The following is a 26,924-nucleotide window of genomic DNA, read 5'->3' as shown; positions in this document are numbered from 1 at the left end:
TTCCTTGATGAAGATGCTTTATTGAAAATGCTGCTTAATATTGTTCTTGAGTCTGATTGCTTAATTGACTGATTTATTTACTGGAGTTTGTAGACTACTCAAATTCAGCAGGATTTGAAGTGTACTGGCAGACAGAGAGAAAAGAGGGGGGATCTGTGCTGCTACTGAGGTCTCTCCCCCTCCCCTCCATTGCTTAATACTTGATATAGGAAAGGGTCACATCTCCACTAATCTTGAAAGTGCGGATGTGTCCAATAGTGGCATAACGATGGGCAAAGTTGAACAGGTGACGGCCGCTGTTATAAACCTTGAACTTGTGGTTGTCACAGGAGATCGAGATCTGGGAAGAGAGGAAGGATATTAGTCTGGCAAATCAGCACCTGGATCACTTTCGATCCTCCAGGCAGGACAGTCTGCTGCCTACGCCATCCACAGCTTGCATCAAAATCAGATGTTTACCAGAGCCAAAAGTCTTTTCTATAGCAGGAGACTCCATTGGACAATGTGACCTGATCTAACAGGGGGAAGGAGAATCTAAACTTTAACTATGTAGGTTTGTGCGAGAAATAGTTAGATCTGGTTTTGTCCTCATCTTTGCCAAAATGATGTACTCAATAAAGTTTTGCATTGAGAGATGGGATCGTCTCGGCCGTGCTTGCTTTGGTTCGGTTTGTCAGTCAGAATGTTGACGCATGGTTCTGAATGCCCTTCTGACGAGGCAATTCCACTCTTCTCCACTAGAGGTTCAGATTTCAACTCCTGAAAGCTGTGCTAGCTGGGAATTATGGGGGATGGAGTCTTACACTTCTGGAAAGCACTTGCCGGGTCTTCTCTCCCCTCCTCACTGCCTGCCTGCTTGTCGGCCAACCCAAACAAGCTCTTTGATGGAATCAGAGGTGGGTTTCAGCAGGTTCTGACCAGTTCTGGAGAACCGGTAGTGAAAATTTTGAGTAGTTTGGAGAACCGGGAGTAAAAATTCTGACTGGCCCTGCCCCCATCTATTCTCTGCCTCCTAAGTCCCAGCTGATCGGGAGGAAATGGGGATTTTGCAGTATCCTTCCCCTGGATTGGGGAGGGAATGGGGATTTTGCAGTATCCTTCCCCTGGATTGGGAAGGAAATGGGGATTTTGCAGTATCCTTCTCCTGGAGTGGGAGGGAATGGAGATTTTGCAATAACCTTCTCCTGGATTGGGAAGGAAATGGGGATTTTGCAGTATTCTTCCCCTGGAGTGGGAAGGGAATGGAGATTTTGCAGTAACCTTCCCCTGGATTGGGAAAGAAATGGGGATTTTGCAGTATCCTTCCCCTGCCACGCCCACCAAGCCATGACACAGCCACCAAGCCACACCCACAGAACCGGTAGTAAAAACATTTGAAACCCACCACTGGATGGGATGGGATCCAGGCTGTCCACCCAAGTCAGTTAAAATAGGGGTGATAGCATCAGTTGAATAGCTGTGGCTGCCATCTTGAGCTTTGTGACCTCCCTCCTGCTGAAATCGCCCAACTCACCTCAAAATATTGCCCAAATTGGAAAGGATTAAAGGACAGCTCATCTTCCTCAGCTCCCCAACTGCCATTCAGATAAGTGTTGCGCACCACATATCTCGATGGTTTCATGCATGGATTAAAGTGCAGAGCAATATTCTGGCCAGCCTTTAAATCAATTACAAACCTTGGAAAGAGAGGGGAAAAAGCAGGCGTTGAAGACTAGATCTTGGAATAAATAAAAAGGAAATCTGATTCTCCCTTTCCCTTAATGCAATAGCAGTCTGACAGATCCCTCCATGGGGGAAGGCTACAAGAAAAAAACAACAGCTCTTCTTCCTCTTTGTAAATATTATTTATTGGTAGACTGTTGCTGAATATTTAAGTTCTATTTATCATTTTAGGTATTTATTCATTGCATTCACGTTCTGCCACAATTAAACCAACTTTTTGTAAGCAATAAATGAGATAGACACATATGAAAAAAAAATGCATATTCAGCAGCAGTCTAGTAGTGAATAGCATTCTTCTAATGAAAAAAAGCTGGTCTTGCTTAATGGACTATTCCGATCTTAATCATTCTTTACAGCCATCTCCTTAGCTAGAGTTCCTAAACAATTCGTCAATCCTTTCATGGCATGTCAGATGTCCCCCTTTGGGGAACTCTGCCCTAAGCTAACCGCCCTTGCTTCTTCTGGTGGCAGTGAGTTACAAAGAGTACACGTGGAATTTTGTTTCCACTCTCCTTCACCTCCTTGTCCTCTGAGTTGACCCTGTGGATGTACAGAGGAGATGGGAGAGTCAGAGAAAGGACATCAACCGAGAAAGGTCTACGACAGGCCCTAACACTGATATTTTGCTGTGCCAAATCCAAACCAGCCCTGCAAAAAAAAAAAAAAGAGACCCGAAACCTGGTAGCATTCTTCAGAATAAAGCCTCGCATTGTGATGGTCTTGTTGGGTCCCAGACCTCCAGGAATGTTGCCTATGTAGGGCACCGGCTGAAATAGGCAAGAATCCAGGTTACACTTAGCGCCCCCTGTCCAACCATGCAGCTCTTGTCCCCACTACCTGTGGGTCAAGGTAGTTGCAGTCCAGTAGGTCTTGAGTTCCACAACATGGCAGAAGGCAGCTTGTGAGATCTTATCTTGGATCTTATCTTTTCCTGCATTCCATGCGGTTACAAGCATCCCTGCCTTTAACCAGTCAAGCAATTTTGGGGCTCAAAAGTAAGACACCAGTTGGGTTCAAGCTTTTGTTTTCTCAGTGGGCTGTGGTCAAAACAGTCAAGATGGCAGTCTAGGTAGAGCCACCATGGCAATGGGCAATGAACACAAAGATAGATGGGGTTGTGATGGGGTTGGCATGGCTGCTGAATTTTATTTATCAAACCCTGTGAAAGCCCCGGTTTATCACAACAGACTGACTTTACCGAGCAAATCATAAACTTTCGTTCTAAGAGCTGGCTTCCTTGTGCAGATTTTAACATGGGGCAAATGGACTATTAACCCCCCTTCTTAACAGTAAAGAAGCTGATTTTCCCTTAAATATTCCAGTCACTGTTGCTTTCCTCCCCTTTCTGTGTGATTTTATAGGCTTGGTGAACCAGACCAAACATTAACCAGACCAAACATTAAGCAGTGAGACAGGCTGAATTAGCATGTCTTTTGACACTTACTGGGTAGTAGACTGCAGAGCCTGTCAACAGCTGATGGGAGAGAAATACAAAGAAGGTGTTAAAAACTGTGCTCAGCCATTGCACACTTCTTGGCTGTTGGTGTTTGTTAATAAGGATGTGTGGGCATCTCCTAAGCCATTCTGGGAGTTGAGTTGCCAGGCTGAGAAACTCTGCTTCATGGACAGTTGCAAAGGGGAGAGCAGGACCTTGGCCTGGGGTAAAACTGCTCCCTGTGCAGCTGCTGGTCCTAGTTTATTTTTGCTTGCTTGTAGAGTTGTAAGCCAAGACAACTGACGACCAAAAGGCTGCAATTCTTAACGGTTAAGAAAAATGTACAAGAAGAATGACTGGAGGGGAGAAAGAGAAAGTGACAGCTTGGAGATTGAATCAACTCAGTATTTATTCCTAAAAAGTGATCAAGGGTTGATAGCAAACACTTACCAGGTTCCCCACTATTTGTCCTCCCACCATGGTCAGAGATTGAAACTCCAAGTCTCCATCAAGGTCAATGAACTTTAGAAACTGGGGTTGGATTCTGTGCTTGAACTTGCAGAGGGGGTTCCCGTTCACCAGGATCTGTCAGAGGGTGAAGTTGAAAGGAAAGGAAAGTCTCAGTTGGGATTACCCATTTTCTTTGTAGGAAAAACCTGTTTATTCTTGCCAGGAACACATCCCACCCCAAATCTGAACAGAGTAAGCAGAGTTATGGAGGGGATCAAAAGAGTTAAAATGAATACATGTAAAAAGAGAGAGTCCTTCATTGATATATATTTTTCCCCCTGGACCAAAAGGTTTTCCATTCTGCAGCAGGACGTCCTCATTTAGTGACTGTTAGCAGTTAGGACACTAATGAAATAGTAACTTCGCAACTAGCTTGAAACTTGAAAGCATTGCAAGTTGACACTGGCATTTACAACCTTCACAGGATTGCAAAGCAAAGAAAAGCTGAAGTCCAATAAAAAAACAGTCATATTTTTGACCCCATTAATGACTAAATTGCTGGCCCCATTATTGTTAAACAAGGACTGCTTGCATATCGCTTAAACCTTATCTGGAAGATATGACGTTGAGAAAGTCAGTATTAAATACATTTGTGGTTCATTCTAGACAAATAGTGAATTTAAAGGGGGTGGGGGAATGAAGAGGTCCCTGCAGTCCCAAAGGAACCTCTGTCATATGTACCAACCTGATATTCGGCATCATTGACAATGAAGATTATCTCAAAATGCTCGCTCTTTTGGAAGGGATTCTTGTGTCTCTCTTCCCTTCCCCACCTGTAAGACTGATATGAGTTGAGCACAAGAGTCCCCTGACTAAAGCGAGGGTTGAAGTGGAAGAGAATGTCGGCCTCCTGAAATTTGCCACAGGCAAAATCCACAAAGAACCTGGAAGGAAGAGAGGAAAAGGGAAGAGGAATATTAAATTGGAGGGGCAAGAATCTCAGAGTAGAGGTCTTCATTCCCTCTTCTCCTTTGCCCTGAATCTACAGGAGGCTGGGTTTTTGCTTGAAGAGAAGAATCAAGTTCCTAGCCATCAATCTTAGTTGTAGTTGGAAGAAGTAGTCCAAAGAATTAAGGAAGACTTTAATCTTGGCATAGAATCATTTAACCTTCCCTTAACAATATGATAATCTTAACACTATTGAGTAATCTTGCCCTTCCTGTGAACCCTCAAAGGAACTTTACCTGTTGCAGTTTCTCAGCACTTTGCCTCGCATATATACAGACATTCCAGGATGGAGTCCATCAGAGACAGGATGATGGTAAGGGAGAGTCTGGAAGACAGAAAATGATGAACCAAACCAATGACTATTGCAAAACAGAACTTTGTGTCAAGGTTCTGACTGACAAACCCAATCAAGCTAGCAAAGTTGAGATGATCGAATCTCTTAATGCAAAACTTTATTGAGTACATCTTTTCAGCACAGCATGAAAGCAAAACCAGCTCTAGCTAACTCCCACGTGTCCCGTATAGATAAAGTATAGAACTTTCCCTCCCCCCATTAATGCAGGTCACATTGTCCAATTAGGTGTAGAGGTATTGTTGTGAGAAGATGTCCATGGCTCTGTCAAACACCTGTTGAAATGGCCTTGCTTCCCATGAGACAGTTTCTTGTTGTCTGGCACTGACATTCCAATCTTCCCCGCCCCTCCCCCCTTGATGAATGGCAAGTTGAAAAGCAATAATGGCTGCAACAGCATGAGCACACGTCGAACTTGACACTTTGACTTTCAAACCAGCCAACCGCAGCCTGTGCCTTGTATCAGCCTTTCCAGGAGGTTCTGAGTCGACCAAAGACCTCCTGGGTGGGCCTCTGTAAGGATTAATTCCCCCAACGTGGCAGGGAAGGAAGGCTGGAGGAAGCACCAGAACTGCCGCCATGGACCGGTTCTGCTTTAGCTCTATGGGGGACAGGTAGAGGCCACACTATTCACCAACTGTATTGAGACCTCAGCATCTCCTGGACAAGATAGGTAAGTCCCATGGGCCACCTCCCATGGACAGCTTCCCACCCAGGTTAATCTCGTAACATGTTGGCCCTCAGGTTCCAGAATTTTTACCAGCCCGGATCACATACAGGATGATGGGAGTTCTAATAATAGATCAGACAATGTTCTCACCCCTTGCATTTCCCCTGAACTTTCCCAAGGAACAACCAGGCAAGAGAGATACGCTTAGCAAACATCTGAATCCTGCCTGTTGGTCCAATCAGCAGCAGGAAATGAGCACCATAAAAATTCTAACTGGGACATAGTTTAGGGTAAGAGGTAGCTGTGCTGAGTCGGGCTGAGGCAGGAAGTGGCACTTGAGGGGCACAAACAACATGGACTTTACAGCCCCTCTCTAAACTGTTTACAGAGTCAGCCTATTGCCCCCAACAATCTGGGTCCTCATTTTACTGACCTCGGAAGGATGGAAGGCTGAGTCAACCTTGAGCCAATCAGGATTGAACTCCTGGCAGTGAGCAGAGTCAGCCTGCAATATTGCATTCTAACCACTGTGCCACTCTACACCACAGTTCCCCTTGTGACTGAAGACACAGGCTGCCGTGTTCAGCCATCACATAATTCTTGGCTGTTGGTGTTTGTTAATAAGAATGTGTGGGCATCTGCTAAGCCATTCTAGGAGTTGAGGCCACACATCTTAATATTGTTAAATTGAGAAGCACTTCTTTATATTCATCTGCAAGGGATAAAACAGGATCTTGGCCTGGGATAAATTTCTTCCCTGTTCAGATGCTGGTCCTAGCATCACTCCAGGATGGTTATTTTTGCTAGCATGCAGAGTCATAAGCCAACACAACTGAGGACCCAAAAGGGCCACCATTTGTAGGGATGAAGAAAGGTGTATGAGAAGAGTGACTGGAGAGGGGAAAGAGAAAGTGATAGCTTGGAGAATCAATCCCCAAAGAGAGATCCAAGATCAGGAAGTGCCAACATCTCAAAACAAATACTTACCATCATTGGTCCTCCCATTACAGACAGAGATTGCAGTTCCAGATCTCCATCAATCCTAATGAGCTGGACATTTTGTGAGGGGATTCTGTGCCTATAGTTGCATAAGACCTTCCTGTTCCCCAGGATCTATCAGAGGGCAAAGCCAAAGGGATCAAGTCTCAGTTGGGAGGTGCATTTTCTTTGCAAAAGAACCCTGTTTATTCTGCCCAGAAACACATCCCACCCCAAAGGTGAGCAAGGGAGCCCCTAGAGGGGGTCAAAAAGGTTAATATGTACATGTAAAAAGGGAGAGGCCTTTATTTCAATGATAGCAATAGCAATAGCACTTAGACTTATATACCACTTCACAGAGCTTCCCAGCCCTCTCTAAGCAGTTTACGGAGTCAGCATATTGCCCCCAACAATTTGGGTCCTCATTTTACCCACCTCAGAAGGATGGAAGGCTTGAGCCTGGTGGGATTTGAACTGCCAAATTGCAGGCAACTGGCAGTCAGCAGAAGTAACCTGCAGTACTGCACTCTAACCACTGTGCCACCTCGGCTCTTGAATACCCATTTTTCCCTCCAGATCAAAAGGTTTTCCCTTCAGTTACAGGTCATCCTCATTTAGTGATTGTTTGTAGTTAGGACACTGATGAAATAGTAACTTTGCCTTCACAGGACTGCAAACCAAATAAAAGCTAAAGTTTGATCAGAAACACAGCCATGGTTTCACTTAGCAACCACATCAATTACTCAGTTGTTACTAAACGAAGACTATTTGTACATCACTTAAACCCTACATGGAAGATACGAAGTTGGGAAATTCGGTATTAAATACATTTGTGGCTCATTCCAGGCAAAGGGTGAATTCTAAGGGGGAAACAAAGAGGCCCCTGCAGCCCCAAAGGAGCCTCTGTCATGCGTACCAACCTGGTATCCGAAATCATAGACAATCAAGATGACCTCGAATTGCTCACCCCTTTGAAAGGGATTCAAGAATTTCTCTTCCTTTCCCCACCTGCCAGCCTGAAGTGTGCTGAGCCCAACTGTCTCTGCATTAATGTGAGTCCTGAAGTGGAGGGGAACATCAGCCTCCTTATCCTGGCCACAGGCAAAGTCCATCTGGAAGTTCACCCAGGTTCTGGAATAGAGAGAGAGGACAAGATATGCGGAAAATTAAATGGGAGGTTCAGGAATCTCAGAGTAGAGTTCTGCCCCTTCCTTCTCCTTTGCCTTGAAGCTAGAATCTGTAGGATGCTGGGTTTGTTGGTTTAAAAGAAGAATCAAGTTCCTAGCTCTTATGGCTTACTTGGGAGTTGGAAAAAGCAGGAAGTTGAACTATTCAAACAATTAAGAAAGGGTTTAATCTTGGCATGCAATTGGATAATTGGACATAATAAACTTATCACTATTATTTTCAGTGAGGTAGCTCTTGCCCTTCTGTGAGCCCCCAAAGAAACCTCACCTATTGTTGCGTTCAGGCACTATGCCTTGCATATAAACAGACATCCCAGGATGGAGTCCCACAGGGACATTTTGATAATAAGGGAGACCCTGGAAGAGAGAAAATGATGAACCAAGCCAATGAATTTACTGCAAAATACAACTTTGACTTTCGAACCGGCCAACCGCAACCCGTGCCTTGAAATGCCTTTCTACATGGCTTCTGAGTCAAAGACCTCTTGGGAGGGCCTCTGCTAAGGATTAATCCCCAGAACATAGCAGGGGAAGGAAGGTGTGGAGCAAGCACTAGAATTGCAGCCATGGACCAGCTCTGCTTTTGCAAAAAAGAGAAAAAAACAGGCATCCTGTGTTATAGATGCCTTTGGACGAATAATTTGGCTCTTCCTGTTGTGATGATGCTCTGGGGATTCTGGAGATGCTTTTGGTTTAGGTGGAATAAAGATAAGAGGGGTACTCCCTCCATCAAAGAAGAATATGAAAGAAAGCAAGGACAGAAAATAAACAGAAGCTACTTACATTTTTTTCATCTTCATCATCAGTGAATATACTCTAAAATGGAACAAAAGAATATCTTTATGAAGTGGCTGTGAATCCTATGAGGCTTTGTGTGCACCAGGCCTGGGCCACTGCTCTTTGTTCAGAGCGGATCACTAAGGTCAACAGAGGGTATTAATGGCAATGGGATGGTTTGAGCAGAGTAGATAAAGCCATTCCTACCAAAAGGAATAGGCAACGTCAACAGATAGATCACTTAACATCTGCTGAGATCCAAGGAAATGGCTACTTTCCAATAATCCAATCATCTAAAAACACATGACTTTTCTTTCCATGCTGTCATTGCCAATTTCAATATTAGATATACATATCATATTTTTATAATTATAATTTCATTACTCAGATAGGAAACATGCATTTCTTATCACAACATAAAGTGATTGGGGCCAAACAGACACCTTGAGGAAAAGTACAAATATTGACGGAGTTTCTTGACTTTTCCTTCTAAGCCACAGGGAAGGTCTATGAAGCCAGAATCTCTCAAGTCTTAACAATAGTGATAATAATACCCTCCTTTGTTTCCTGCTGCAATTGTTCCTGAAATGTCTGTAAATCAGTGGGGTGGGGGGAAGCAGTCTCTAGAGGACTACCTCAGAAGGATCTCAGAAGGATAACATTGAGAACATAGAAGAAATTTAGACAAGTTAACTTACCATTAGTATAGACACTCCTTTGCCACCCTTAGCTTTCTTGATAATAGGTATTATCTTTTTCCCGATTGACTATAAGGAAGAAGAAACAAAACCATTATGGATCCCTTTAGAAGTTGTTCCAGTGCATGATACGTGTGGGCCTTGCCTGGGCCACTACAGCCCACTAAAATAAACTGGTGAGTCCTTGAGAGCCATGGAGGATATTGATGTGAATGGCCTCACAACACCAGAGAGGGGTACGTAAAGCCATATCAACCCTTCAAGGCAGGCTAAGTCAATTAACCAATTAATAAATAAAATTAATCCTGGGAAGCAAAATGAGGAAAGGCATCTCACTAGCAAAATTGCATCTGACAGGAAGACCATTTGAGCCAACAATTTACCATTTTGCAAAGAGAAAAACCACAAGTTGGTAAAAGAAAAACTTTGGAGAAACATTTCCCATCACCAAAGTGTCCTTTGGGGACAATTCCAAAATATATGCTTCTCCCTTTGCTATTCAGAACCCTTTGCTATTCAACTTAAAAGCAATTGCATCCTTTTTGCCGATGACATAAAATTATTCAATACTACAGATAATTCTGTTGTTTTGCAAAATGATTTCGACTATGTGTCTGAATGGTCATCTATTTGGCAACTAAATTTCATTCAATAAATGCTCTGTCTTACATATTGGTAAATGTAATCAGAATGTCAAGTATAAGCTAGATGGCACTGAACTATCTGATGACCCTCACTTTGTCAAGGACCTAGGTGTACTTATCTCTGACGATCTATGCTCCAAAGTTCACTGTAACAGCATTGCTAAAAAAGCATTAAGAGTTGTAAATGTAATTTTGCACAGTTTTTTTTCTGGAAACATTGCATTGCTAATTAGAGCTTATAAAACTTATGCTAGACCAATCTTAGAGTATTGTTCAACTGTTTGGAATCCCCACCATTTATCTGACATCAGTACAATTGAGCGGGTTCAGAAGTATTTCACAAGAAAAGTCTTGCACTCTTCTGTACACAATAGAATTCCCTAGGCTACTAGGCTCGAAATTCTCGGTTTGGATAACTTAGAACTGCATCACTTGCGGTCAGGCCTAGGTATTATACTTAGTAATGTTTTACCTGTAAATGATTTTTTTTTGTTTTAATCACAATAATACGCCGCCAACAACCGCTTTAAACTTAATGTAAATTGTTCTAAACTTGACTGTAAAAAATATGATTTCTATAATAGAGTTGTCGAAGTCTGGAATGCTCTACCTGATTCAATTGTTTCAGCTACAAATTTTCAGTTTCAGTCACCAATTGACTTCCGTGGATCTTACATCATAGTTAAGTGGTTAATAGAGGGGACGTGCATAAGTGCACTAATGTGCCTATCGTCCCTGTTGCTGTATTTTTATTCCTTTATTTTTGTTCTCATTTTTGTTTAACAAATTATAATAAAATAAAATAAAATAAACCCAGGGGAACCATCACTCTAGTTTAGGAGTCAGTGTTTTTAGGGGATATAATAGGTATTTGAAGCTGCTTCACATGAAACAGATGAAATATTTTGGCCCTGCCTGCTCAGTTTCTGCTCCAGAGTCTCTGAAGATGGTAAAAGAAGAAGGCATTCTAGCAGGTATGAATAACAAGAGGCTTATTTTATGGCATGCAAGAAGAATATTACTCAAAAAAATCATGGCATTTGAAAAAAAAATCTACTTACTATTATCTCAGATTTCTTAACTTGATCTTTACCTATATTCTGTAAAGGAAACAGAAGGTATTACTTTTATTTTGAAACGATATCCCACATGATTTCTCCAACTATGTCAGCATGCAAAGAAGACTATCATTTAACAAAAAAGCAGAAGATGAAGAAAGAGCTACTTACCATTAATTTATTAATGTCCTTTCCATTCAAAGCATTCTACAAAGGAAACAAACACGTCAAGTCCTATTCTGACTCAAAGACACCCAGGACCTTTATCTCTATCCGTGTCATCACTACCATCTTGGATATCATTTACATGAATTACTGCTTCCCTCCAGTTAGGAAACACACATTTCTTATCACAATAGGAACTGCTTAGTCCAAAAACCACATTTGAATTAACAGAGTTCTGAGCTTCTTTAACCTTTTCTTTCTCTTTTCAATTTTCTTCAACATTCAAAATATGCATTGAGAAACCTGAGAAATAAAGATTGTACCTATTCATGAACAGATAGAAGATTGCTTTAAAAAGAGGAGCTTTAACAGACATGGCCCCTGGGAGACAACACTCTTTTGAGAACATTGTCCTACAGTACATATCCACATTTCTTGTCTGAATTTAGATTCACATTAGTTCTACACCGTTATAGGTAAGACATCCTTATGATGGAATGTTGTTGTTTTTATTCTGCTTCATGCAAACCCCCTTCTACTTCTTCTGTCTCTCCCTCCTCCAAGTAAATTCAAATGTGAAAAAATTATATATTTATATAATTTTATAATTAAAGAGGATTTCAGTAGCCCCTTTTCACACAAATCTGCAATATATATATAGTCTTGTAGCAGCTACAAGAGGATAGTGTGTGTGTATGTGTGAGTGTGTGTGTGTATATAGTGGGACTATTAACTGAGATTTTTGGGGGGAGAAAAAAATCCCAAAAAGATTTAGGCCATCCTTAGTCCTAAAGCCTTTCTTTTACCACTCAACCCATCCCACCGATCAAGGTTTGGGGACGGTTGAAGGTGGGAAATTTTTAAAAAGTATGGTTGTATGCAAGAAAGATATTTCACATGGAAAAGGGAGGAGATAGTAAAAAAGCTACTTACAATTATTTCCAATGCATATTCCTCACTCAGTTCATTCTGTAATGGAGACAAAGTGTGTCAAAACTCTATTCTCACATGAGAAGATATATGACTCCTCCTATCATGCTATCCCTGCCATTTCATATGCCATAAAAATGAATTTCTTTATAAATAAAAACTACTTACCACCAATTCAGCCAGAGGACCATGTTTGAAGAGTTCTTTCTACAAAGGAAATGAAGGGGATCAGTTCTATTCTGATAACTATTATTAATTATAACTACACCATCACAGATAACTTCAACACCATACATCAATTTCATCTATATCTTTTATTCTCCAGATAGGAGCTGTGCCTTTCTAATCGCAGATTGAGTGATAAAACCTAAAAGACACATGAATCAACAGCAATCTGAGACTTCTTATTGTGAGCAAAGCATTTTTGTGGATTTTTTCCTTAAAAGACACATTATTGTCAGCTCTTCTAAAAGTTTCCTGATATCCTCGTTTAAGTGTTTCTCCTAAGCCAGAGGGAAGGCCTGTGAAGTCAGACCCTTTCAACTTCTGACAATAGTCAAAACAATGCCTTTCTTGAAATGTTCCCAAGAGCTTATAGCTTCCTGCTGGAATTCTTCCTAAAATGTCTGGGGTTCCTTTGGGGAGAGTGAATCTCAAGAGGACTGATCAGATTATATCTAACAAGGATAACATAGAAGACATACAAGAAATGAGAGAAGTGTGTATCTACTTACTATCAAGTTATATATCAGATTATCACCATGTGATATTCCCTTAAAAATATTTAACATCTTCTCTATGATGGTCTACAAAGAAGGAGAAAAAAATTATCCTCTTTTATGGATTCCTACATTACATTGTTCCAGTACATGACATAAATATCTGGGTGGGTCTTACCTGGGTCACTGCAGTCCATTAAAATAAACTGGTACACTGGGCAGCCTTGAGGGCCATGGAGGATATTGATGTGAATGGTCTCACATCATCAGAGAAAGTATGTAAAGCCATATCAACCTTTTGAAGCAACCAAGGTCAAGGAAAACATGGCAGGGATTCCAAAAATACTACTACATTTTTGTCAGATTTAGTAGCAGAATCCTGAAAGCTCATCCAAAGCCTTCATTACTCCTTTTTAAGGACAATAAAGTCAAGCTGGAGCTACACTGAGTCCTTTTCTCACCCATTCTACCTAACCAGAGCTGAACAACCTTGATGGTGATATGATAATACATTACATTTATGGGCTGCCCAATTCCCAGAGTGTCAGTTCGGCATATCTATCCTAATTTATTGGATGTGGTCATTCGGATGGTGGATTGCAAGACAGCTTCTAGGTTAAAGATTCTGGATTGTAAATATACACCCTGTGGAATCTTTGGAGCTCTCTGAGTTTGATTGTTTCCTTGAAGATATAATATTATTAGGAATAATAACAGCTACAGCAACAACAATAATGGATAATCCCATGGACCCTTCCTCACTTTAGGGCACCCTGTTTTACAACAGTGCAGGTGGTGAGGGTATTTTATGGGCTAAAGAGGTGCCTCAAGCTGCTTTATTCAAAACTGGCCCAAGAGTTTAGTCTTGCCTTCTTTTTTGATGCTTTGGGGAGAATGGTGATGGTTGCTGGGGGTGGGAATGGAATCACAAAAGGGGTCTTTGATCACATGCAAAGAGAATATGTCACAAGGAAGAATAAAGGATAAACAAAGAGGTATTTACCACAGAATCAGCCATACTACACTCGCCTTCTAGGCAATCCTATAAATAAAAGAAAAGGAATTGCTACTATTTTGTCATCACAACACATATGACTTCTACAATGCACCACCTGAGCAACAAAATGTATTTGGACCACACTGATGTATCATGCCAAAAAGGGTCAGAAATTAGAAAGAGATAAAGAAATTGTTCAGATCAGTCTTCCCCAGTGGAAAAATGTTCCTTGGGGACAGTTCTGAAAAGGCCTTTATCCACACATACAACCAAAAGAAGTAGGTTTGGGTTTTGGGGCCAGTGTTGTTGTAATGCTGGGATGTTTCATTGTAGGCAAGAAGAATATTACTAAATAAGTGGGGGCAGAAGATGAAGAAAGAGCTACTTACCATTAATTTCCCCACATCCTGTGTGCTTAAAGCGTTCTACAAAGGAAACAAGCAGCACATCAAATTCTATCCTAATAGAAGACCCCAAGGACCTTTCTATCCATGCCCTCACTACCATCTTAGATAGCATTTACATAAGTTGCTGCTCTCCTCCACTTAGGAAACAACCACCTTTTTTTCAGAAAGTGAATCTAAAAAACAATTTGAATTGAATTCTAATTCTAAAAAAACAATTTAACAAGAAGGCACTTGGGGTTCAACACCCTTTTCAGAACATTGCCCTACATATCCATATTTCATCCCTTACTCTAGATTTACTTTAGTTATACACCTATACAGGGAGTCCTCAACTTACAACAGTTCATTTAGTGACCATTCCAAGTTACAACACCACTGAAAAAAGTGACTTATGACCATTTTTCATATCTATGACCATTGCAGCATCCCCATGGTCACATGATCAAAATTCAGATGTTTGGCAATTGATTCATAGTTATGATGGTTGCAGTGTCCTTGGTCATATTCGTTAAGTGATTCACTTAACAAATGAGGCAAGAAAAGTCATAAAATGAAACAAAACTCACTTAACAATTTTCTCACTTAACAACATAAATTTTGGCCTCAATCGTGTTTGTAAGTTGAGGACTACCTGTGGATGCAAGACATCTTTTTGATGGAATGTTTTTTATTCCCCTTCACCTAGGTCCCCTCTCTGTCTTTTCCTCCTCCAAGTAAGTTCAAAGGTGTATTGTATTTGTGTCCCCACTTATACTGCTCTTCTTGATTTTCAGTGTGGCCATAGGAGGGAAAAGGGCTACTGAAATCCCTCAATAGCAAATTCCTCTTCTAAGTGCTACAAGAATGTCAGCTCAGATTCAGAGCATTTTCTGCTCAGAAAAAGGTTAAAAATAGATTTAGGCCATACTGAGTCCTAAAACCCTTATTTAAGTTCTCCACACACCCCAAGACGCTCCCCAAATTTTGGAATGGGTGGAAGTGTGCAATATTGTTTAAGAGTGAGTATCAGAGCTTTCATCATAAAATAACTATTTTCCTAAATATGAAACCTTGGTATATTTACTAAATTTTGGTGGGATTGAATCCAAAACGATCAGCTTGAACGCATGGAAGAAAGATATTTCCCATGGAAAAGAGAGAAGATAGGCAAAGAGCTACTTACAACCATTTTCACTGTATGTTCCTTACTCAGTGCATTCTACAATGGAAACAAAGGGTATCAGTTCAATTCTCATCTGACAACATATATGATACAGAGCAGTGGTGGGTTTCAAATTTTTTTACTACCGGTTCTGTGGGTGTGGCTTGGTGGGTGTGACTAGGTGGATGTGGCAGGGGAAGGATACTGTAAAATCTCCATTCCCACCCCACTCCAGGGAAGGTTACTGCAAAATCCCCATTTCCTACCGATCAGCTGGGACTCGGGAGGCAGAGAATAGATGGGGGCGGGGCCAGTCAGAGGTGCCATTTACTGGTTCTCCGAACTACTCAAAATTTCCGCTACCAGTTCTCTGGAACATTTTGGATTGGATGGTTTGAAACAAATCTCTACTTACCATAATTTTTTCCAACATATGATTGCTATTTTCCTACAAAGGAAATGAAGGATATGAGTCTGAGCCTCACATGATAACTTCATGATAAAAAGATGACTTCTCCAACTGTTTCATCTCTGGATACTAGTACACATGTGAATGGCTGCATTCTCCAAATAGGAAACCCATAGTTCTTACTAAAAGTGAGGCCCCCTCAGTGTTTTAGGTGGTGGAATAAAGATAAAATGGGTGCTTGTTCAGTTCAAAGAAGAATATGAAGGGAAGAAAATAAACAGAACCTACTTACCATGTTTCCATCACCACCACCAGTGAATATACTCTAAAATGGGAACAAAAGCATGGATTTATAATTATGGTGTGACAGTATACCTATTGGGAGGGGGAGTCTTCAGAGAGTTATTATGGTCACATCTAAGAAGGACAACATAGAAAACAAAGAAGAAATGAGACAAATTGTGTATCTACTTACTATCAGTTTAGACACTCCTTTGCCACGATTGGCTTTCTTGATAATAGGTACTATCTTTTTCCCAGTTGACTATGAGAAGAAGAAAAAACATTATGGAATCTGTCACAAGTCATTGTCATTGTGCAAATGCATGATACAAGTTGCCTGGGCCACTGCAGTCCACTAAAATCAGTGGTTCTCAACCTTCCTAATGCTGCGACCCTTTAATACAGTTCCTCATGTTGTGGTGACCCCCAACCATAAAATTATTCCTAAAACCATTGAAAAAATGTGTTTTCCGATGGTCTTAGGCGACCCCTGTGAAAGGGTCATTCGACCCCCAAAGGGGTCCCGACCCACAGGTTGAGAACCACTGCACTAAAATAAACTGGTGAGCCCTTGAGGGCCACGGAGGATATTGATATGAATGGCCTCACAACATCAGAGTAGGGACGTAGAGCCACATCAGCCTTTGAGGTAGGAATAATCAGGGAGGCTACAAGAAGGATTTCAGAAAACTATCATAATATATATTAGCAGAATCTTGAAACTTCATTATTCCTTTTCAAGGAGAGCAAAGTCAAGCTGGCTTTCCAAAACAAATTCTGATAAAACTAATCCTGGGAAGGGAAATGAGGAAACAGGTCTCACTACGAAAATTGCATCTGACAGAAAGACCATTAGAGTCAACAGTTTACCATTTTGCAGAGAAAAAAAACCACAATAAGTAAAGTAACTTTGGAGAAACCCTCCCCATCCAAAAAGTGTCCCTTGGCAACAATTCCAAAATATAAGTTTCTCCCTTGGCTACTGGGTGTAGTGCTATCTGAAGCTGCTTTAAAAGAAAAGTTAAAACAGATGAAATATTTTGGCCCTGTCTTCTCTGTTTCTCCTCTGGGGTCTCTGAAGATGCTTTCTGGGAGGTGTGAATTAACAAATGGAGTGTTTTTCCGATGCAAGAAGACTATTACTCAGAAAAAGCAAAGAATTATGAAGAAACGTATACTTACAATTAACGCAAAAATATTAATTGGACGTTTGCCTATATTCTACAAGGGCAAAAAAGATAATACTTTTATTTTGAAAAGACATCACACATGTTTTCTCCAATTATGGCATCTCTACCATCTTTGATATCATATATATGAATTGCTTCATTCTACAGATGAGATACATGCATTTGTTATCAGAACAGGGACTGACAGAGCCAAAAAGGCACACATGGGTAAACTGTGTTCTGAAACACTTCCTTTCATTTTCTTTTCAATACAATCTTCCTCAGTGCAAAACATCCTTGGGGGCCTTGTCCACACATATAACCAAATGAAGTGGGTTTGGGTTTGGGTCAGTGCTGTCATAATACAGAGATGCTTCATTGCAAGCAAGAAGTATATTACTCAAAGAAAAGGCAAAAGACAAAGAAAGAACTACTTACCATTAATTTATCAATTTCTTTTGCATTCAAAGCATTCTACAAAGGAAAGAAGCATGTCAAATTCTATTCTGACTCAAAGCCCCCAAGGACCTCTCTATCTCCGCCATCATTACCTTCTTAGATATCATTAACATGCATTGCTGCTTCCCTCAATTTAGGAAACATACTTTTCTTATCACAACAGGGAATGCTTAGTCTAAAAAACACATTTAAATTAATAGAGTTCTCAGGAGTCTTTTTCCTTTTGTTCCACTTTTCCATTTTCTTCACATTTGTTATACACCTATACATCTAAGGTATTCTTATGATGCACCGGCTGGAAGGGTTGGGGGTGGGAGGCACCGTTTTACGGTGGTTCTCCTCCTTTCTCTCTGACCGGTCGCAGTCTGTGTTGACAGGGGGGCAGAGATCGACCCCGAGGCCCCTTATATGTGGGGTGCCGCAGGGATCGGTTCTCTCGCCCCTTCTGTTCAACATTTATGTAAAGCCGCTGGGCGAGATCATCCGTGGTTTCGGGGTGAAGTACCATCTGTACGCTGATGACACCCAGCTGTACATCTCCACCCCAGACCACCCCAACAATGCCCTTGAAGTGATGTCCCAGTGCCTGGAGGCCGTACGGATCTGGATGGGGAGAAACGGGCTCAGGCTCAACCCATCCAAGACCGAGTGGCTGTGGTTTCCGACGTCCCGATATAGTCAGCTGGCGCCATCGCTGGCTATTGGGGGCGAATCATTGGCCCCCACGGAAAGGGCTCGTAACTTGGGCGTCCTCCTGGATTCACGGCTGTCTTTAGAAGAGCACTTGACGGCCGTGACCGGGAGGATTTTTCATCAGGTTCGCCTGATTCGCCAGTTGCGTCCCTTTCTAGATCGGGACTCGTTACGCACAGTCACTCATGCCCTCGTCACCTCTCGTCTGGACTATTGTAACGCTCTCTACATGGGGCTCCCCTTGAGGTGCACCCGGAGGCTCCAACTGGCGCAAAGTGCGGCCGTGCGGGTGGTTATGGGAGCAGCGTGGAGCTCCCATGTAACACCTCTCCTGCGCGAGCTGCACTGGCTCCCGGTGGTCTTCCGGGTGCGCTTCAAGGTTCTGGTTACCACCTTTAAAGCGCTCCATGGCTTAGGACCTGGTTACTTACGGGACCGCCTACTACCATCAATAGCCTCCCACCGACCAGTACGCTCCCACAGAGAGGGGCTCCTCCAGGTGCCCTCGGCCAAACAATGTCGGCTGTCGGCCCCTAGGGGGAGAGCCTTCTCTGTGGGGGCACCGACGATCTGGAATGAGCTCCCCCCAGAGATACGGAGGATTCCGGATCTGCACACCTTCCGCCGCGAGCTGAAGACTCTTTTATTTCATCAAGCTGGCCTCGCCTAAATCTTCTCCCTTTTAAGTGTAAATTTTAAATTTTTACTGTATTTTAAAATATGGGTATTTTAAATTATGGGTATCAATTCAGCCAAATTTATTTAATTCATTTTATTCGATTTTAAATTTTGTATATGTATGTGTTTTATTTCATGGCTGTTCACTGCCCTGAGTCCTTCGGGAGTAGGGCGGTATAGAAATTCAATAAAATAAAATAAAATAAAATAAAATAAAATGATGGATGTTGTTGTTATTTTATTCTGCTTCATGTACTCCACTTCTACTTCCTCTGCTTTTTCCTCCTCTAAATAAATTCAAATGTGAAATATAGACATTAAATATGCATATTTGTGTGAAAATGGGCTTCTGAAATCCCACAATAGCATCATATATCCTCCTCTAAATGCTACAAGAATGTCAACTGAGATTCGGAGTATTTTCTGGCCAGAAAAAAAAAAACCAAAACGCTTTAGATCATCCTGAGGTCCTAAAGCTGTTATTTTACCACTCAAACCATTCCCACCCATTAAGGTTTGGGGACTGTTGGAGGTGGGGATTTTTTAAAAAGGCATGATTGCATGCCAGGAAGATATTTCCCATGGAAAAGAAGAAGATGGTCAAAGAGCTACTTACAATTATTTCCAATGTATGTTCCTCACTCAGTTCATTCTGCAGTGGAAACAAAAGTTGCCAGATGTTTAAAAAACAAATGTAAAGACAAGGCAAATGTTTTTATTCTGCCTGCTGGGTTTGTCCCTCAAGGTTCTGGAGGTGCACAGCTGACTCATCACAAAACATGTCCCAAGACCCTCACTTGACACCTACACTGCCGAAGCCCTTATAAACAGAATACTGACATTGACATCCCCTAAACTCTGCTGAAGATGTTGCCTAGTCTGGTAATGAAACATTCAGAAACCAACCCACAAGCTTGGAGAATGAACTTTTACCCTCTTCCTATACCTGAGCTACAGATACTGGTATTCGCCACTATTGTAATGCTCTAAGTACTGACGGAAGAAAAATGAAAGAGATGCTTGTTCAGATGCAAGAAGTTAAAGGAAGAAACAGAAGAAGACAAATCAAAGCTACTTACTACCAATTCAGCCAGAGGACCATGTTTGACAAGTGCCTTCTACAAAGGAAACCAAGAGGATCAGTTCTATTCTGATAAGATAACTATCAATAATTATTACTATAACATCACAGGTAACTTCAGTACCATCTATCAATTTCATCTATATATTTCATTCTCCAGATAGAAGCAGTGCCTTTCCAATCACAGATGGAGTGATAAAACCTAAAAGACACATGAATTAATAACATTCTGAGATGTTGTGAGAAAATAGTTTTTCTATGATTTTTTTCTTAAAAGGCTCATTATTGTGCAGCTTTTCTAAAGGTTTCCTGATATCCTCATTTAAACTTTTCTCCTATGCCAGAGGGAAGGCCTGTGAAGCCGGACTCTTTCAGCTTCCGACAATAGTCAAAACAGTGCCTCTTCCTGCTGGAATTCTTCCTCAAATGTCTGGAGATCTTTTAGTGGGAGTGAGGTTTAAGAGGTCTGATCAGTTCATATCTAAGAAGGATAACATAGGACACATAGAAGAAATGAGATAATGTAAGTGTACATCTACTTACTATCAAGTCATATATTGGCTTATCACCATGTGATACTTCCTTAAAAAAATATAACATCTTCTCCAGGAGGTCCTACAAGAAAAGAAAAATCATTATCCTCTTTTATGGACTTCTTCATAACTATGCTGTGCCAGGACATGATATGAGCATCTGGGTGGGCCTTACATGGGCCACTGCAGTCCATTAAAATAAATTCGGGAGGGCCATGGAGGATATTGATGTGAAAGACCTCACATCAGCAGAGAAAGTACAAGAGGTACTTCCAAGGTCAGAGCTGATTTTCCCAAAAAGCCATATCCCAACCTGAATATTGAAACCCTCTTTTTAACCACTCAATTTGAGTGCAATTTCAACTTCATAGTTGAGTTGAAAGCATTTCATATTTTGCAGAGAGAAAACCACAAGTAAAGAAAATAAAGTTTGTAGGGACCCTTCCAATGTGAAACATTTCTCCTGGGGATAATTTCCATAGGGCCTTGATGACACATACAGCAACGTAAAGAGGTATTAGGGTTTGGAGCCAGAGTTATATGGTTATAACAGCTATAACTCCCAGAATTCCCCAGCTACATGCTGGCTGGGGACTTCTGGAAGTTGAAGTCCGCACATACTAAAGTTGCCAAGATTTAGAACCACCAACACTAATAATGGTAACAACAACAATAATGAATAATCACACCAACCCTTCCTCATTTTCGGGCACCCTGCTTTACAGCAGTGCAATGGTGGCTGAGTTTTAAGGAGTAAAACAGTGCCTGAAGCTGTTTTATCAAAACTGGTCCAAGATTTTAGCCTTGCCTTCTTTCTTGAAGGTCTGGGGACAATGGCAATGGTTGCTGGGGTGGGAGTGGAATCACAAAAGGGGTCCTCGATCACATGGAAGGAGCGTAATTTCAGAAGGAAAGAACAGAGGAGGAACAAAGAGGTATTTACCACAAAATCAGCCATTTTACACTCGTCTTCCATACACTCCTGTAAATAAAACAAAAGATATTGCTTCTATTCTGACGTGAAATCACATATGACATGAAATTGCATATGATTTCTCTAACCTGATTTAGGACAGTTCTGCAGAAAACCGCATTCCAGTATGTGGCAAAACCAGCCCTAATGACTGAGGCATTTCTTGACAACCATCACAAAAAAAGGTCATAAAACCATCACAAAAAAGGGTCATAAAACCAGGTCAGTCACATGGGTGACCCAATTTATGGTTACCATCACAATTTATGCCCATAATGGGCAGACTATATTGAGGTCATAAGTCATAAGTCAAGGTCTATCTGTATAGTATGTGATCCTAGGACAAAAGAATAACATGGTAACTGCATCAGCACAACTTCTTAAATTTAGATAGTTTTAATCTGTTTGTTTGCTTTTTTGTTTACTATATTGTGGAAATGCAGACTGTTTGATCATCTTAGTATTTAATATATTATGCAAACCCCAGAAATTCACTTGAATTTGTAGCCAACAGAAGAAGGTTGCATAAAATTTATACAACACTAAAGTGTGGACTAAGTAACCCAGAGAAAGATTTAGGTTTCATTATAATTTTTTGGATCATTTGAAAAATACCTATTTCTCCTTTCCATATTTCCTGGTAAAACAGAGGCTGGAAAAGGAGATGAGGAAATGCACCAACTGACCAACAAAACTGCATTTGGACCACACAGGTGTCACACCAAAGAGGAGAGAAATTACAGGGAGAGAAATAAATTGTCCAGGGCAATCTTCCCCAAAGGCAAAGATTCCTTGGGGACTGAAAAATTCTGAAAAGACATACAACCAAATGAATTTGGTCTGAGAGTCAGTGTTCTTATAACATAGGGATGCTTCATTGCAGACAAGAAGTATATTACTCAAAAAAAAAAAAGAAGAAGAAGAAAAAGCAGAAAATGAAGAAAGAGCAACTTACCATTAATTTTTCAATATCGTTTTTATTTAAAGCATTCTATAAAAGAATCAAGCACATGAAATTTTGTCACAATGAAAGTACTGAGGACATTTCTAATCCATGCCATCACTACCATCCTAGCTATCATTGACATGAATTTGTACCTCACACCACTTAGGAAACACACATTCCTTATCAAAACAGGAAGTGATTCTAAAAACAAATTGAATTAATGGTGGTGTGAGGGTTCTTTTTGCTTTTCCTTCTCTTTTAAATTTCCTTCAACATTCACAGAATCAAAATATGCATTGGGAAACTTGAGGAATGATGGTTGAAACAGATAAGATTAGGAAACAGGAGCTATACCAGACATGGCACTTGGGGGGTCGATGCTCTTTTGAGAACATCACCCTACACGTCCACATTCCATTCCTTAATCAAGATTTCCATTAGTTATACATCTATACAGGTAAGACATCTTTATGATGGAATGTTGTTTTTTATGTACCCCTTCATGTACCCCCCTTTCTACCCTCTCTGCCTCTTCCTCCTCCAAGTAGGTTCAAATGTGAAATATACTCATGATTAAATATGCAGGTTTGTGTCTCTATCTACATGTGCTCTACTTGATTTTCAGTGTAGCCATGTGATGAAAAGGAGCTGCTGAAATCCTCAATTTCCAGCATCTTATTTCCTCTTTCAACTGCTACAAGAATGTCCCTGTTTCAGAGCATTTTCTGGCAAGAAAAGGGTTCAAAAAAGATTTAGGTCATCCTGAGTCATAAAAACCTTATTTAGGTTTTCAACACATCCCCAGCCATTCCCAAAACTTTGGAAGTGGGTGGAAGTGTGCAATATTTATTAAGAATACTATAGGTATCATAGCTTTCATCATAAAACAAGATAGCTGTTCTAAATATATAACCTTGCTATAGTTCACTTCTTTGTATATATCTGCTAAACTTTGGTGGGGTAGAATCCCAAAAGGGTCTCTTGATTGCATGCAAGAGAGATATTTCACAATGAAAGAGAAAAAGGTGGTCAAAGAATTACTTACAATTATTTCCATTGTATGTTTGTCACTCAGTGCATCCTACAGTGGAAACAAAGGGTATTAGATCAACTTTCACATGAGAATATATATATCATGCTTTAAGATGGGTGGACTCCAATCATTTCCCTTTCTGAGCTGGAGAATTCTGGGAGTTGTAGCCCACACATCTTAATATTGCTGATGTTGCGATATCCTTCACTAGAGGGGGGAAAAACTCTCCACAGGCCCCCTCCTCTATTCAAAAAGGGTCCCTGGGAAGGCTCCAAAATGGCTTTGCTAACACAGATCCCAAAAGAGAGAGTTAGGGACTTGTCTGAAGTCAGCAGCTGCATTTTGTGAATTGCAGGTTCTGTGAACCAAGCAGTTCATTTGTAGCCTTCAATTGGGCCAAATTGGCAACCATTCTTGAACCAAATAATTCAAATCGAGTAATATATATAATGCCAGAACCTATGATTCCAATGGGAATAAAATTAGGGAATGTTGTGACCACCTCCACACCTTCCAACTACACTTTCCAAAACCCGTAGGCTGTGTGGGAAGGGAAGATAGGAGGGACCTGTCCCTGATGTTTTTCCCACCTCCCTCTGGCCCCTGTGCCCAATCAGCTGGCAGCAAGGCTGATGGGCTGGAGGCCATTGTCTGCTTTGGAGCAAAGGCCAAAATCTGAAATCAGGGTTGACTAGGGGACGCCAGCTGAGGTGGGACTGACCAGGGAACACAGGCAGTCAACGGGGAAGCCCTCTGCCTATCTGGATGAAGGGGACCTTTGGGGGACATGCTGGAATGGGGAGTGGGATGCAGTTTTCATTGCAGTCTGTGGCCCCCCCTTTGTGGTATTTTTCTGAAGCTGATCAATTAAGCAGGAAAGTGGTATAAGTTTAACTTAAAAATGAAAGTCTTGAAATTCACTGCAGTAACTATGAATTGGTGTTTGGTGAGTGTGGGTGGAAATACGAATCCGTAAGTTGATGTTAGTTGCTTTTTAGCCTCCAGGAAATTCAGGACTCAAAGAAAAGAGCTCGAGATAAGGAAAAATTTTCTGACAATGAAAACAATCAGAAATAGTGGGTGCTCCATCACTGGAAGCTTTTAAGAGGAGATCAGACAGTAATTTGTCTAGAATGGTAGGGTCTCCTGCCATGGGCAGGGCAGGGGGCTGGACTAGAAGACTTCCAAGGTCCCTTCCAATTCTGTTATTTTGTATTCTGTACTTACTAGAACTTTCGTCATCATTTCATTGCCACTTTCCTACAAGGGAAATGAAGGGTATCAGTCTGATGCTCTCATAATAACATATATGACTTTTCACACTGTTCCATCACTAGATAGCACACATATGAATGGCTGCATTTTTCAAAATAGGAAACACATATTTCTCACTACAAGTGCGAGCGAGCAACAGGGCCAAAACTCCCAAACTGGAATTAATGGTCTTCTTAGACTTTTTTAATCTTTCTTTCTTTCTTTTTTCAATAGGAGGATAGACATTTTCCCAAAGGTGAAAAAAATCAGGACATCCAGCATGATGTAACTTACTTACCGTAGACTCTTCATCAGCATTATTCTTGTTATCCTGAAAAGAAAACAAGAAAACTTTAGGGTTAGGGTTAGGTCCCTTAGATGTTTACAGGTAATATAGCCACATATGATATATGGCTTAAGCACCAATGAACCTCTGAATTTTTCTTTGGATTAAAAGACTAAGTACTCAAAGCCCTCTGCCTGCATTTTCAACCCCTTGATCAAGAAATATTAATTAAAGCATGGGGAGAACCTCAACAAAATGCTTACTTGTTTCATCTGCAGGCACCCCAGCTGAAAGGCTATTGGAACCCACAAAATTTAGCCTTACCTGCTGTGCAGAAAGAGTAAAAGTCAAAGCAAAGATTAAAAAGAGACGCATCTCCTTAGTTGCTTTTCAGCTCTTCTGGTCTTTGTTGTTCTTCTAAGTGAGTTTATTCAGCTCCACTGGCACATTTTAATATCTTAATCCTTAGGCCTCATTGCCCAAACCCAATGTCTTCATTGTTACTTTATTTGCAAGGAAAAGTTAAGTTTCCATTGCATCATGCACTATTATTCCATTGTCCATGCTCAAAGTGAAACTAAGAAGCAGAACTTGTGTCTCTGCCCTCTGTGAAGTCTTAACATCATATGGGTAACACATCTTCCTGTAACTTTTCCATACCAAATTGGATGAAAGAGGGATTGAACCAAAGTCACACATTGGAAACCACATGGCTGAAAGTCTATGGAGATTCTCAGTCATCCAGGTGATGGTTGTCCCAAAGGTGCTTTTTCAAGAGGCAACTGGACTTTCTGGTTTTTCTTTGAAAATGTTTCCCTTCTCATCCAAGAAGCTGAACCCGCACTGCATATCGGACATTAATACAATTGAGTGAGTCCAGAGATATTTCACAAAAAGAGTCCTCCACTCCTCTGCTCACAACAGAATACCTTATGCCACCAGACTTGAAATGTTAGGCTTAGACAACTTAGAACTTTGCCATCTTTGGTCTGACCTAAGTGTAGTACAAAATTATCTGCTACAACGTCCTACCTGTCAATGACTGCTTCAGCTTCAACCCGCAACAACACATGAGCACACAATAGATACAAACTCAAGGTAAACCGCTCCAAACTCGATTGCAGAAAATACGACTTCAGCAACAGAGTGGTCAATACCTGGAATGCACTACCTGACTCTGTGGTTTCTTCCTCAAATACCCACAACATTAACCTTAGACTGTCTACTGTTGACCTCACCCCATTCCCAAGAGGTCTGTAAGGGGCGTGCATAAGCCCACCAACATGCCTATCATCCCTGTCCTACTGTCCCCATTTATTCGTATCCATTTCATGTATTCATAATCATGTTTATACTTATATCTGTTATCTTATACATGCTTGACAAAATAAATAAACAAATTAAATAAATAAAAAGTGTCCTGGTTTTTCTTTGAATATGTTTCGTTTTTCATCCAAACAGTTTCTTCAGCTCTCAGAGAAGCGCAATTGGATGAGAAGTGAAACGTCTTCATAGCAAAACCAGAAAGTCCAGTTGCCTCTTGAAAAAGCATCTTTGGACACATGGCTGAAGTGCCCATGATCTAAATCTGCCTGATCCTTTTCTAACATTTAACGCCTCACCCTGCTATTTTAACTGTACCTTGAATGCAATCCTGGTTCTGAGGTGAGTCAGGTAAAAATAATTAATCAGCCAAGAACGGAATCACAGTTGATCACCTTATTTAAAGTTTTGCCTGACTGAGGTAACTCACTCCATATCTACAAAGCATTGGAAGAAGGCTGATCTTT

General features: G+C 41.0%; 1 protein-coding gene across 4 annotated transcripts; it reads right to left on the bottom strand.

Annotated features, from left to right (window-relative positions):
* On the bottom strand, positions 1–25,560 carry LOC117677717 (uncharacterized). 4 transcript variants are annotated; one of them, XM_060693802.2, is made up of 34 exons: positions 25,459–25,560; positions 25,147–25,179; positions 24,822–24,854; positions 23,607–23,642; positions 22,571–22,606; positions 21,586–21,624; positions 20,653–20,724; positions 20,108–20,146; positions 19,645–19,680; positions 17,637–17,672; positions 17,212–17,250; positions 16,223–16,291; positions 16,040–16,072; positions 15,754–15,786; positions 15,360–15,395; positions 14,180–14,215; positions 13,797–13,835; positions 12,809–12,880; positions 12,243–12,281; positions 12,078–12,113; positions 11,151–11,186; positions 10,983–11,021; positions 9,278–9,346; positions 8,586–8,618; positions 8,071–8,159; positions 7,536–7,746; positions 6,625–6,750; positions 4,852–4,940; positions 4,353–4,551; positions 3,608–3,742; positions 3,167–3,196; positions 2,401–2,489; positions 1,514–1,676; positions 1–340 (listed from the first exon to the last, which is right to left on the bottom strand). In XM_060693802.2, exons 1-34 carry the CDS (start codon positions 25,507–25,509, stop codon positions 194–196), a joined length of 2,298 nt encoding a protein of 765 aa, XP_060549785.2. In that variant the 5' UTR covers positions 25,510–25,560; the 3' UTR covers positions 1–193. The 4 variants fall into 4 exon arrangements, with proteins under 4 accessions (XP_060549785.2, XP_034294008.2, XP_060549786.2 ...); XM_060693803.2 differs by lacking the exons at positions 1–340; positions 1,514–1,676 and adding an exon at positions 2,023–2,262; XM_060693806.2 differs by lacking the exons at positions 1–340; positions 1,514–1,676; positions 2,401–2,489; positions 3,167–3,196 and adding an exon at positions 3,345–3,513.
* Between the last annotated feature and the right edge of the window lie 1,364 nt (positions 25,561–26,924).

The sequence above is a fragment of the Pantherophis guttatus genome, chromosome 10 (genome assembly GCF_059756535.1).
Source record: "Pantherophis guttatus breed Tessera chromosome 10, ASM5975653v1, whole genome shotgun sequence".
Taxonomy (NCBI): domain Eukaryota; kingdom Metazoa; phylum Chordata; class Lepidosauria; order Squamata; family Colubridae; genus Pantherophis; species Pantherophis guttatus.
The sequence above is the reverse complement of the archived record's forward strand: the minus strand, read 5'-3'. Positions and strand labels throughout refer to the sequence as shown.